Source organism: Canis lupus, chromosome 1, assembly GCF_048164855.1.
Source record: "Canis lupus baileyi chromosome 1, mCanLup2.hap1, whole genome shotgun sequence".
Lineage (NCBI taxonomy): Eukaryota > Metazoa > Chordata > Mammalia > Carnivora > Canidae > Canis > Canis lupus.
Genome location: NC_132838.1, coordinates 21,977,180 through 21,990,787, shown reverse-complemented (window position 1 = coordinate 21,990,787; position 13,608 = coordinate 21,977,180). Strand labels below are relative to the sequence as shown.

Below are 13,608 nucleotides of genomic sequence, written 5' to 3'. Positions count from 1 at the left end.
AAAAGGGACACCAAAAGCCCTACAGAGATCCCTCCAGGTCTAAAAATCTATATACAATATATACACACACACTAAACACACATAAGAATGTTTACTTCAGCTATCCAATATTTGCATACCTGGTATAGTGCAAGACAGACAGGCTGCTGGGCGGCACCACCACCAAAGAGATGGTCTTGGGTCTCTATTCACAGCCAGCAGTAACCAGAAGTTTTTTTGTATCACTTAGTAGAAAAATGTATGAATTACTAACTTCATTCAGCAAGCAACTCTTAAGAGCTTTCCGTATAGCAGGGACTGTGGGTGATACTAGAGATTTAAAAATGAATCAGACTCAGCCACTGACCTTGAGGAGGTTCAGAATCTGGTGGTCAGCAAGACGGTCAACCATTATAGCAAAGGTGGTAAAGGTCAACAGAATTATGCTTAGCTCAAAATGCCACAGCACTTGGCCCATTTCTGCTAGAGGCCCCCAGGAAAGTCCTTTTTAAAGAAATGCATACATCAACATATATATGTTAAAAATAATTTGAATTCAGACTTTCATCCTTGCTTTAACCGATGGATTCTTCCAGTACAAAAAGAACACCAAAATATACCTCAAAAATCTGTAATATGTTCTTCTTCCTCTCACTTGTAAATAGCTCATAATTATACCTGACAAATGTGAAATGCTGTTTTAAAATCTAATTTTTATATTTACTATTATTTATATTCATTTACAGCTCATGCAATCAAATTCCCAAACAAATGAGTTTGAATTTATATTGTAAGACAAGGCAAAATCATAAGATCCACAGATATTGGGACACCTGGGTGGCTCAGAGGTTTGGCGCCTGCCTTCGGCTCAGGACGTGATCCTGGAGATCCGGGATCGAGTCCCACGTCGGGCTCCCTGCATGGAGCCTGCTTCTCTCTCTCTCTGCCTGTGTCTCTGCCTCTCTCTCTGTATCTCTCATTAATAAATAAATAAAATCTTTAAAAAAAAAAAGATCCACAGATATTACTTAAATCATTCTATTCCATACTTTTAGTCTTCTTCTTTGGGAAGTTTTGGTTTTTAGAAGTTCTGATAAGGTTAAGCAAAACTTCATTTTACAATTTGCCTAGTCATTTCTTAGTGGAAATGGCAAATAGCAGTAAAAGACCAATAAACAGGGGATTCCTGGGTGGCTCAGTGGTTTAGTGCCGCCTTCAGCCCAGGGCATGATCCTGGAGACCCGGGATCGAGTCCCACGTTGGGCTCCCTGCATGGGGCCTGCTTCTCCCTCTCTCTCTCTCTCTCTCTCTCTCTCTGTCTCTCATGAATAAATAAAATCTTTAAAAAAAAAAAAAAAAGGACCAATAAACAAGGGCTGCAAAGGAAATGAATACTCCAAGCCTAAAAGTAAGTCCATAAAATAAGAATTGGTGATTTATTCATTCATTCGAGACACAGAGCAAGAGGCAGAGACACAGGCAGAGGGAGAAGCAGGCTCCAGGCAGGGAGCCCGACGTGGGACTCCATCCCAGGTCTCCAGGATCACACCCTGAGCTGAAGGCAGACACTCAGCCACTGAGCCACCCAGGCACCCTTGGTGATTTACTTCTAATTCATCATCAGATCTAAAAAGATCTCAAACAAAGGCTAAAAAGTTGTGAATTTCTATTAGTCCTACCATGAAATCTAAAAAAACCAGAGACACAAAAACACAAAGTATCACCTCCTTTGCAAATCACCAGCTTCTGTTCCATTAATTAAAATCATGAAAAATTAAATTATGGCTCTACATCTCACAAATGAAATTTTAAAAGCAATTTGACAAAATCATCAATTTCTGTTTGAGATTATTTTTAGAACATGTGTATCGGTTCCTTCTGAGCTATGTATTTCCTCTACTACAGGTATTATGGGTGTTCTGGCAGGTGAGACTTTGCATGTCAGATTTAAAGAATCAGATGTAGGACAGATGGCAATGTTGCACCCTAACAAAGTTTCCTACAACACAAAAAACTGCAACGGTACAGCTGAGAGAGAATTATCAGAGCACCATCTCCACCACAGCTGCGGATCTTTTATTTCCAGATCCAGGCTTCAATCAGGTAATATCAAGAAAAAAGACTAAAAGCAAGTCAAACGTGCAATTATGCAGTAAGCACTTAGTAATAAACATTACATTTCATTCCTCTCAACTGAAGAGATTTTTTTTTTAATTGGTCTGTAGGGCACATTTCAATTGTACCTCAACTCTGAAAGAAGTACATGAGCTTTTTGCAGGAAACACATAAAAGTATCTGATAAGCTACATTTAGCCCTCAAGTTACAATTTGATTTCTTCTAATTTAAGTGAAAGCCCTTAAAATGAAGATGACCTACAGCTTGCTCTTCAGGGAACATGCTGCCTCTATGAATGGGCAGCCCGGGTGGCTCAGTGGTTGAGCGCCCGCCTTCCGCCCAGGGGGTGATCCTGGGGTCCTGAGATTGAGTCCTGCATTGAGCTCCCTGCAGGGAGCCTGCTTCTCTCTCTGCCTGTGTCTCTCTCTGTGTGTGTGTCTCTCATGAATGAATAAATAAAATCTTAAAAAAAAAAAAACTGAGAAATAACAGGGTCAATCCTCAGTTAAACAAAAATGGAGACAGCGAGCAAGAGAAAAGGCAGGAAACATTTCTGAACAAAATGAACACTTCTATTACTCAGAATAAAACTGCTTTAATTTATTTATCGCAATTTTTCTATTTTTTTCTCTCCAATATTATATTGAGCTGCAAGATCATCTTTTGATACAACAGCTCCACCACCAAATAGTATTTAAAATTTACCTTTTGTCAACATAAGGGTGCAAGTATAATAGTAATAACTAATTACATCATTTCAGTAGGCCACCGAGCTCAATAAAGTAGATGAGGCATGAGATGTTGCAGTATCTAAGAGTCACAAGAAGAGATCTCTTTGGGAGGCAGCAGAGCAGGGGGATAAAAGTTCTGGGGTTAAATCCCCTGCATCAGGATTCTAACTCTCCCCTTACCAAAAGTACAACCTCAAGCATATTACTTAACTTCCCTGTCCCAAGTCCCCAAGTCTCTGTACAACGGAGACAACTGTACCTATAGCTAACAGGGTTATAAGAACCCAATAAGATAGCACTTAGCAAAATAATACTAACAGCGCCAAGACTATGAGAACTATGACACAATACACAAACAGAGGGGCACGGGGTGGGGGGGGGGGGGAGTTCAGTCGGTTGAGCATCTGCCTTTAGGTCAGGTCATGATCCCAGGGTCCTGGGATGGACCAGAGAGTCTGCTTCTCCCTTTGCCCCTCTCCCCGCTCTGATCTCCACACATTCTCTCTCTCAAATAAATAAAATCTTCAAAAATGAAAAAACAGCACATAGAATTAAGACACATAAGACCCAATACTAAAAAAGACCCTTTACTACAAATTCAGTGAAATTCAAATGTTGATTTCTCACTTGTCTCTTTGCACTATGAGCATTTTACTTAACATTTCACTATATCTCTACAATGCTTTCCAGACTTCTAAAATATCCTCAACATTAATGATGAAAATAGGGAACTGGAAAATTTTTGGACCGAATAAAATATTTCAACCAATTTCATCCCAGCACACCACCAGATAATTTAAAGCAATAGCTAAAAAGTAATTTAAGACTTGTTTCACAAATTTTTAAGAGTCACATCAATTGGTAAACACTTACTTAATGGCATCTATGTGTTCAGGATTGTAGCTGGGGGGGGGGGGTGGTCCGGGGGGGAGAAGCTATAGGTTCTATGGAAATACACAGGAGAGTAACACAAAGGACACCAGGCTGAACTACATAGGGACAGCCAGAGAGAAGATATTAGGGGAAAAGAATTTATTGAAAGCCAAAAAGACTTTACTTTTTAAGAAATGTGACAATGAATCTCTCCGTGGGTCCATTCAGCTAGTTTTTTCCAAGACTATATGGCAGACTAAATTTTTTTTTTAAGGCAAAAGACCAAAAAAAAAAAAAAAGAGGGAAAGGCCTGGCTGAACTCTGACATCCTCAATGATTCAGAATTCATACCCTCAAGGCACCATACCAGCCTTTGGTAACAAGTCAGATATACCTAACACATTTTTTTTTTTAACCTATTTATTATGTTCAGCCCATACAACTTGATTTAATGAATTGTTTTCCTTAATTAGTCCTTAAACATATCCGAAGCTTCAAGAGATCTACGTATTCATTTAACTGATCTGAAATTGAATCCTCGTAACACTATGTAGAGTACAGGTAAAATCATATGCACTTTACAAACCGACAAACCACAGGACCAGGAAGTGTGAGTGCACCAAATGGTTAAGCACAGTTAGAATAGCACCAACTCTAGACCTCCTCATCCCAGAGCTCTGCTGCCTTCCCTAGAGACTTCTACGTTTATCCTACCACTCATGATTTACAGACCTCGGTTACACTGCCTCTGAGTCCTCTTCTTTCCAGATCAAAGCGAAATAACTTTAGTCTCTCTTCATGCACCTGCTCCCTACGATTTTTTAATTGTTCTCTAGTTCCACATCCACAGGGATGTGATAGGGTACAAATGCATCATCATTTTGATACAAGAATCAAAAATATTTACTATTATGTTTCCAAAATCCAACCACCTATTTCGTGGCAGCAGCTTAACAGTTTACCATGACTCCCAGGTCTTTAACCCTTATTATAACCAAAAATCTAGAAACCAACAAGTTTAGACTTGATAAAAACGGCATGAGTTGGTTTCTACAGGGTCCTATGCAGAGGAAAATAATATTTCAAAAATACCACTCAGCAAGTACAAGGAACCAAAAACTAGAACTGACAAGAGTCGAGGAGGCCAGTTAGAAAATCATTGTTCAACGTAATGGGTTCATAGGATGGCAACAAACTTTTCAGAAACTATTACCAAGGATCTAGCACTTTATCTAACCACACCTTTTTTAAAAACACACTTTGTATGATAATACATGAACTGCCACAACGCTATCAGTAATCCTGACAGAAGGCATAATTATATTGCTTAACTGGCAACTCGAGGCACGCCTTCCTACTAGAACTTGGCAGTCTCAGGAAACAGCCAAAACACCATTTTACCAAAATCTGAGGCTTTCCCAATGAGCTTCATTTCAGCCCAATTAATAAACGTAAGCCACACCCTACGTTAACAGGCACAGATTTGTTTAATCTCCCCAGGGGCAGGCTAATTCAGGACTTAGCATTATTAGAATCTGTGTGAACAAATGGGTGCAGGTGTTCACATTACCAATGGGAACGTTAACTCTTAACCCACCTATTAACAGAGATGGCCCGTGTTTTGTGAGCTACTGGTTTTTTAACAGGCGAGGCCTATATGGGGATGCTGATATGCAAAGCTGCGACAGTTTGACTGAAAAATAATGTGTTCACCTTCACTAGGAGTAGGTGCCCTCCACCACTCGTCACTGCAAGCAGAAGTCAAAGTCAAAATAACTGCTGTATCACAAATACGTCATGCTACCCTGCGACCCAGAACTTCAGAAGGTAACGTCTCAGAAGGTAATCAACACTGGAGGTTACAATCCTGCAAAGTAACTAACATATCCCAGGTAGTCCATGAACATTTAGGCAACATTCCTTCCAACCCTACACTGAACACCCGTGGCACAAATCTGTTTGTTCAAAATGTCTCGTCATTTGGTATAAAGAAGTAAAAAGCGAATCATGCTGCACTAATAAAAAGACTCTAATCTGGAAAATAACTATCACTACACTGGTTTTTCATTTATTGAGAAATGAATTTGTTTGGAAAGTTCACTTTAAAATGATTATATTAGCTTTTCTACCAATAAAATACTTACTGAGTTTACATTTAAAAAAAAATTTAAAAACTTAAAATACATTTGAAAAAAAAAAGGGGGATCACAAATCAAAACGAGCACTACAGCAAGATGACCTTTTGAAATAACGTTTCCAGCTACTGAAAGGAAAACAAAACAAAAAAAAAAAAAAACTGCAATAACCCAAAGTCAGTTTGAACAAATGCGTCATCCCAAAACCAAACAAACTATATCCCAGGAGAAATGACATAGAGAGTGAAACTCAAAGGCTAAGATGCTCCACTGAGAATAGACTAGTGTCCTGTTCCTCAAGGAGTTCAATCCCCAGCACAGACAACTCTCGTAAAACACGACTGTCTACGAGGCATCAGCACACAGCTCAGAGAGGAGGCAGCGAACTACCTGCTTAGAAAACAGAACTTGTTAAAGAAAGAGCGCGCAGAAGTGATTAACTGAACAGCACTAAATGGAACACGTGACCTTGAGGAATATTAATCTGTTCCACAGTGACCCTTTGAGCGTCAGTGGAATAAACTTAATATTTAATAACGGGGAAACAGAAGATCATCACTTTTGAATATTTATAATGTCTGCCATCGTACCCTCTAAGATTCCAGAACAAGTGGTCTCAGATCGATTGACAAAACGAGTTCTAATGCAACTCCACTTTCACTTTTTTTTTTTGTTTTCCTTGAGAGGATGACATAAATTCACGGAAACTCTTGTCCCGTACGTGTGACGACGGGACGATCAGGACATCGGGGCGACGTCCACACTCACATAGGACTCCGGGGACCACATCCTCACGAGGACACACACACACACACACACACACACACACGGTCGTGTATTTTTCAGACCGTTTTCAAGCCTGGTGGGAAGCACTGCGCGGGGTGCGGGGTGCGGGGTGCGGGCTGCGGGGTGCAGGGTGCGCCGAGGGCAGCGTCCCGCCGACTGGCACCGGGGCCTCCACCCCCGGGGGCGGCCCCGCTCACCGCCGGACAGCACGCTCACGTTCTACCAACTGGATGCTTTACGTTTTAAAGTTAGCGAGTTCGGGGCCGCCCGGGCGGCTCAGCGGAGGAGCCTCCGTCGGCCCAGGGCGTGACCCCGGGGTCCCGGGATCGAGTCCCGCGTCAGGCTCCCCGCAAGGAGCTTGCTTCTCCCTCCGCCTGTGTCCACGCCTCTGTGTCTCTCATGAACAAATAAAATCTTTCAAAATAAAAAAATAAGTAAATAGACGAAGTGAGTAAACGTGTCAAGGAAGTTCCACCGGAGTCCACAGCCGCTGGCGGGGCCGCGCGCCCCGCGACCCCGGAGCCCCGGGCTTGCCCCGCCGGTGACCTGTGGGCGCGGCACGGGGTGCGGCGCGGCGGGGGCGGGTGACGGGCCCCCCGCCGAGGCCCCCGGCCCGGGTCGGCCGCTGACCCCTGACCCCGCCTGACCCCCGACCCCGCCGCCCGCCCCGCCCCCCCCAGGGCGGTACCTGAAGTAGTAGACATCGCTCTTGCCGGCGCTGAGCCCAGATTTTCGGATCACTTCCTCCTTCTTCCATCCGGGGGGGAGGGCCGGGCAGTCCATCCTCTTCCCGCTCTCCGTGGCCCGGGGTCCCCGGGGCCCCGGCCCCGCGCTCCCCGACGGGAAAGGGACCGGCTCCCGCCGGGGGGCGCCGCCGCCACCGCCGCCGCCGCCGCCGCCGCCGCAGCCGCCGTCGCCGCCAAGGCCGCCGCCGCCGCCGCTCGGGGGACGGCCGCGGCCCCGGCCCCGGCCCCGGCCCCGTCCCCGGCCACGGCCCCGGCCCCGGCCACGGCCACAGACGCCGCCGCCCCGGCCCGCCTGCTTCCACCGCCCCCGGCCACGGCCGCCGCCCCGAGCGCCTTCCCTGCGCACGCCGCTCACCGGGGACGGGGCGAGCGCGCTGCCCTGGCCCCCCTGCTCTATGGCGGAGTCGCCGCCAGCGCCGCTGCCGCCCGCCGCGCTCTCCCCCTCCTCCTGCTCCGGGCAGCAGCGGCCTCCCCCCGGGTGCGCGCGCATCCAGCCCCCTCCCCAGCCGGCGCTGCGCTTCTTCCGTAACCGAGCCCTTGGAATCCCGGAGACCCGCCCCGCCCGCAGCGCGGCGCGCGGGGGACGCGCGCAAGCATCATAGAGCGGACGCGCACAGAGCGGCCCTCCCGCCCGGGGCGTGGCCGCGGCCGCCGCCTCTCAGGTCCTCCAAGCGCGCCGCGCCGCCATGCCGGCCCCGCCCCCGGCCCCGGCCCCGCCCCCTCCGGCCGCGCCCTTCCGGTCCCGCCCCCGCGGCGCGCGCGGCGGCCGGAAGGCGGGGCAGCGCCCGAGGGCCTGCGGTGAGGCGGCTTCCGGCCGGTGGGCGTCCTTCCGGGCGTCGCTGCGCTTCCCGGCTGCTGAGGGCCCGGCGTGCGCCCGCCGTCGCTGACCCGGCCGTTGGCCTGAGCAGGCGGTGGGAGCCCGGCGGCGCCCGCTCGGCGCGACCTCGGGGCGCCCCCGGAGGTGAACGTCGCGGCGCCGGGGTGCGGCTCCCTCGGGGTCACCGCCTGGGGACGCCTCCCCTGCCGCCCGCACGTGACTCCTGGCGTCGCGGCCTACTCGGGTCGAAGTCCCAAGTCGCCCCTCGGGCCGCAGTCGGAGCGGATGCCTCAAACCGGATTCAAATCCGGCAGCAGCGCGCTTCGCGTGCGACACCCCAGAGCCCCGGGAGTGAAGCTCCTGCGAGTGGAGACGACGGCGTGCGGCACGTTAGGAGGCCGAAGGGCGTCGTGCACGTTCGAGCAGAGCGACCACAGCGATGGATGGCGCCTAACGGTTTTTAGACACACAGGACCTAAAAGTCGAGGGCCGAGCTTAATGTCTAGAAAAAAAAAAAAAAAGTGATGGAAAACCCAGATTTCTCTGACGGGCCTTTGCAACGCGCGCAGACACGGACTCCGCCCCACGCCCTGGCCGGTGTCCGGGCCCGGCCGCAGGGCCTTTCTGAGGCGTGGTTGGCGATGTGCCAAACGGCGGCCTCCGCGGGGAGGCCCCGACACGTGCCCGCAGAGCCGAGAGCGGGGCCGCGCCGTGAAGGGAAGTCTGCAGGCAGCCGGGAGCCCCGAGGAAGCACTTACCTGGTAATGACGATCATAACAACGATGACTTTTTTCTTTAATAAAAATAAAAAGTGGACCAAGAATTTAAAGCTTAAGGAACACCTGCATCTTGGCTCAGGTGAGGGCGTTAAAGTCAGAGAAAAAAATGAGATCAACGTTTGGAAGACAAACAGCCTGTTTTTGTTGTTGTTGTCCCCCCCTCCCCCCCCTTTGTGTAAAGGCTTTACTGCTCATCCTGGGGAAGACAGAAAATAATAAGAAAGTAACAATTTGGGAAAATGGTTGAAGTTCCAGAATACCCCGAAGTCTTACAGGTTTCATTTCGGTTATGGGGCTACTGACTTCCCAGGACGCACTGCGTAAAAACCGTGTGATTTCTTGATCTGTTGTCCTTAGGTAACTCCTCCTTCCCCTAAATTTAGCGGAATTCTTTAGAGCCCATGAAAAAAAGAGTTATAAATGAATGCACCCCCAGCTCACAAATAAGCGATTTAAGTCAGATGTAAGTGAAGGACAACAAGAGCTCTTATTTTCTCTGCCATCTGGGCAGGAACCAACTTCCTATTGCTATTACTAACATTAAAATTGTACCCACAGGGGTGCCTGGGTGTTTTTGTTTTTTTTTTTAATATTCCAGCATTTATTTGATCAAAGTAAAATACATTTTCCATCACTACAAACTGAGCACAACGAGTTTACACATCCATATTTTTATGACGTGCCAACATTTTGCATCCTACGTGAAAAACATTTGGTTTGAAACAAATCTTAAAGTTCTCGGTCTCGTTTCCTATCTACTCTCCTGTTGTCTCCCATTTTCTGAAGATATTCTGTACTAATTGTGTAAGATTGATTTTCCCAGACGCCTAAACAGTATGGAGGACAGCAAGGAACAGCACAAGATATCCTGTGCATAAGAGATGGCAAACCCAACTTTGACTAATGGCATTGAAAATAACCCAGAAGGGCAGGCAGAGAGAGATTCCAGGAGGCGGCGGTGAACCCAGATTCCCATTTATCAGAAGCAAACCTGGAAGGTTACATACATAAGAAGCTGTTGGAGGTTCAAGGCTTCAGACACAATCACTAATAAAACCACCATGCATCATGAATATCAGTTTGCTATGTAGTGTGTATGTGTAAATGACTCAAATATCCACCTCTAGTATCCCGACTCTGTTATTACACTATAGGGGTCATTTGTTCAGCCACCAGACCTCAGCAACACAGGTTAGTAAATACTGACTTGCAGGGAGAAGGAGATAAAGCCTTTAAGGCTTTAAGAGAAAAGGCCTTCGATTTTCACACCTAATTACACCTACAGAGTAAACAAGAGCAAAAATCTCAGTAAAAATGATCGTCGAAACAATACATGGGAAAAGATACACTTTTGGATTATTCACCCTTGCTCTGTCATGGAAAGGCTATATAGATCAAGTGGTATAATGGATACAAAAGCACATTTAAAGGAATAAAATTACTATGAATCCAAGGTAATCACTTTGACTTCTGCCAGATTCCATTTACTAGATCATAGTTTAATGTTCCCTCCATTAAGAGAAAGCTCACATAGGTATTTCAAAAGCTTTCTTGGGGTCACACTTGAATTTTCCTGCTCTGATACCATAAAGTAAGAAAAAAAATTTTTTGATTTTTTTTTAATTCTCCCAAAAGAAGAAAGAAATCTAAATAAGGAAACATTAAATTCTTACAGAATCTGGATTGAGACCCTAAAAGTATTGAGAACAGGTTGCTAAATACCTGCAAGATAGCTCACTTTGTTTCCCTTAAAATGTAGGACAAATAATACACCACTTATAGTAATGGGGAAAAGCATTTTATTTCACTCCTTGATGAATGGCAGCATTGTTTTTCCTCAAGCGGTAGGGTTGTGACCAAATTTTTCAGTTTCATCTCTCTCAAAGCGGACAAGGTCTTGCTAGCCTTACTTTATGGCAAAAGTGAAAAATGACAATGGGTGAGAATTAAGTATGAAATCGGGTCCATTAAACAAACAATAGAGATTTAACCTCTGCTGATCTCCACTTCCCAGATGTAAAAGCAGGTGCTGAAACACCAGCTGTCACCCCTGGAAAACTATCCATTCTTTTCCCCTCTATTGTGTGCCTGGGAAAACTGGGGTTAAGCCGTTAAAGAAAAAGTAGTTCCCGAGAAAAACACCGTGCGTGTTAGTTTGTGTTTCCATTAAGAAAAATAGAACAAATTTGGTGAATGAAACTAAAAAGACCTGTTGGGAGGTAATGTCTGTTTTGAGACCTGTATATTTTATTGACAAATAAATAATGTACTTTTGAATTTATGAGTGTAATAAGATACCCAGTAAAAGAAGGATCTAAACGTCGAAAAACCTTACTTTTTCCAAGGAGCATATTTGGATCAAGTGACGACAGGGGCAACCACTTTCCTCTTTCACAGAGTTCAAGCAGCATGGTCAGAATTTGTCATAGTATTAAAACAGGAGGCAGGGCATAGCCAAAAAACATTTTCCAGCTCCAATTAGCAGGTTTTATGATTCACTGAGTTGGCCCAACTACTGTTCACCTAATTCCCAGCCAAAATGAAATGCTGCTGGCATGGCACGTCAGGAAGCTGATTGACACTTTCAAGTACATGCAGTATAAATAAAGATTTTTTTAATTGCTTTCCACTTGGAATGACTACAGAGGAATCTTACACTGCATAGTTCAAACTAAAAAGAGGAGAGTTAATTACTTGGAAAGCAAGAGAAAACAAGGAGAGGTAAATTTTGAACTGAGGAGATTTATTTCAGAACACAACATCGGGTACTTTAAAATTTTTCTGCTTGTTACATTAGCTATAGGCAAGTGGCTAGTATTAAGTGGTCAGGATTAAGGGATGGAGAGATGCTGATTTGATTTAACTTCCTAAAAATAGAAAACACAATACTATCAGTAAAGAGAAAATGCTCTTTAGGTTTCAGAGCCCAAGGTACCACGTAACACACTAAACAGTAGTTTTTAAGCTTAATTCGGGCTGCAGAACACCAAACTGCTAGAACACGTGATCCTAAGAGAAATAAGGGCTGAATGTGGCTGGTATTCACCACAGGGGGAGGGGCAGCAAGCGAGTAAATACATAAATGCCTCTTGCCAGGAGATTTTGTGCTGTAAGTGGCTTTCACATGTTTCTGGAAGTAGCAGAGCTAGGACTAGAACCCAAGTCTCTGCTTTCTCACGCTGGAGTTGGCTCCTTTGTTTCCACCTCCACTCCTACCTCTGTGCCTCTCTTTGGCTGACTCCTACATATCCATGAGGTCTCCTCACCTTTGATACCGCCCATGGGCTCTGTGCTACCATTAGGTATTAGCCCTGTCCATTTATTATAATTAGATGTTTCATTGTCTTTCCCCCTACCAACCTAGAAAACTGTTCTTCATATTCACCCCAGCATCCCCACTGCAAAGAAAAAAGTGCTGTTCTAGTCAGAAAATGTGATTAGGTTTCCAGGTCCCAAGAGATATTTAACAATAAATTTGACTTAATTAAAGGTGAGGCTTAAATTCACTTTACAAACATGTTTGATTGTAAGACAGTTTAACAATTTCATTAGAGTGGTCTCTTCTACATGAACTGAAAGTAATTTTATTTAATCAGTTCCTCAAAAAGATTGTGGAATATGTACCATAAAAGTCTTAATCACAAAATGAGACTGTACTTCTAAACAACCATTTCTGAGTTTGTATATTTATCTACATTTATGTGTCTGCTCCCTGACTACAAACAAGTTGATTCCTACTGTTATCTGAAATAATATATTTTGTTATGGTGGAATCTTTTTACAAAGTTTTTCTCAGAGTATTTTCTTTTTGGCTTTGCTAATTTCTAATTTACCCCTAGTCTGTGGTTTTAGCATAGCTTAGAAAAAAAAAAAATAATAGAGAGGAGTGCCTAGGTGGCTCAGTCGGTTGAGCATCTGACTCTTGGTTTCAGCTCAGGTCATGATCTCATGGTTGTAAGACTGAGTTCTGCCTTAGGCGCCACACTCTGCAGAGAGTCTGCTAGAAGATTCTCTTCCTCTGCCCCTCACCCAAGCCACTCGCTCACTCTTGCTCTCTCTCAAATAAGAAAATAAATCTTAAAAAATAATAATAAATAATAGAGAGCCCATGATCCCATTCTGAAGGACTTTCAGACTTTATATCCCAAACTTTCATCTCTCTTGACTTCCCAACAAGTTCATCACAATTGCACAGTTAATCTTGAGTGCTCTTTTTGCTTATTTCCAGGATCTATTATTTATGTCACATATTCTTCTGCATAGCTTGGAAGGCTGCTGAGGTGGAAGATAGGAAGAGCAGTGATGAGGTAACTTTCTCGGTCACCATCTGTGAGAGACACATTACTTACTTAGTCTAACCCAACACCCATTATGAGCCTACATCATAGAGACTAGGAAATCTAAATAGTCACCCTCCCAGTCTAGGTGAGAAGAGGGGAGAGCTGGGAGTGGTTCTGAAAAAAGTTTCTACTTCTCTATTAAAACAAAACAGAGCAGCCCGGGTGGCTCAGGGGTTTAGCGCCGCATTCAGCCCAGGGTGCGATCCTGGAGACCTGGGACTGAGTCCCACGTCGGGCTCCCTGCATGGAGCCTGCTTCTGTCTCTGCCTGTGTCTCTGCCTCTCTCTGTGTGTGTGTGTGTGTGTG

General features: G+C 45.4%; 1 protein-coding gene across 1 annotated transcript in view; it reads right to left on the bottom strand.

Moving 5' to 3' along the window:
- Positions 1-7,927, bottom strand: part of MBD2 (methyl-CpG binding domain protein 2) — a 63,294-nt gene extending 55,367 nt beyond the window's left edge. Inside the window, exon 1 of the mRNA XM_072822891.1 lies at positions 7,309-7,927. Coding sequence (XP_072678992.1) covers positions 7,309-7,856 — 548 coding nt within the window. The 5' untranslated portion in view covers positions 7,857-7,927. The remainder of the gene's footprint in view (positions 1-7,308) is intronic.
- Positions 7,928-13,608: the final 5,681 nt, after the last annotated feature.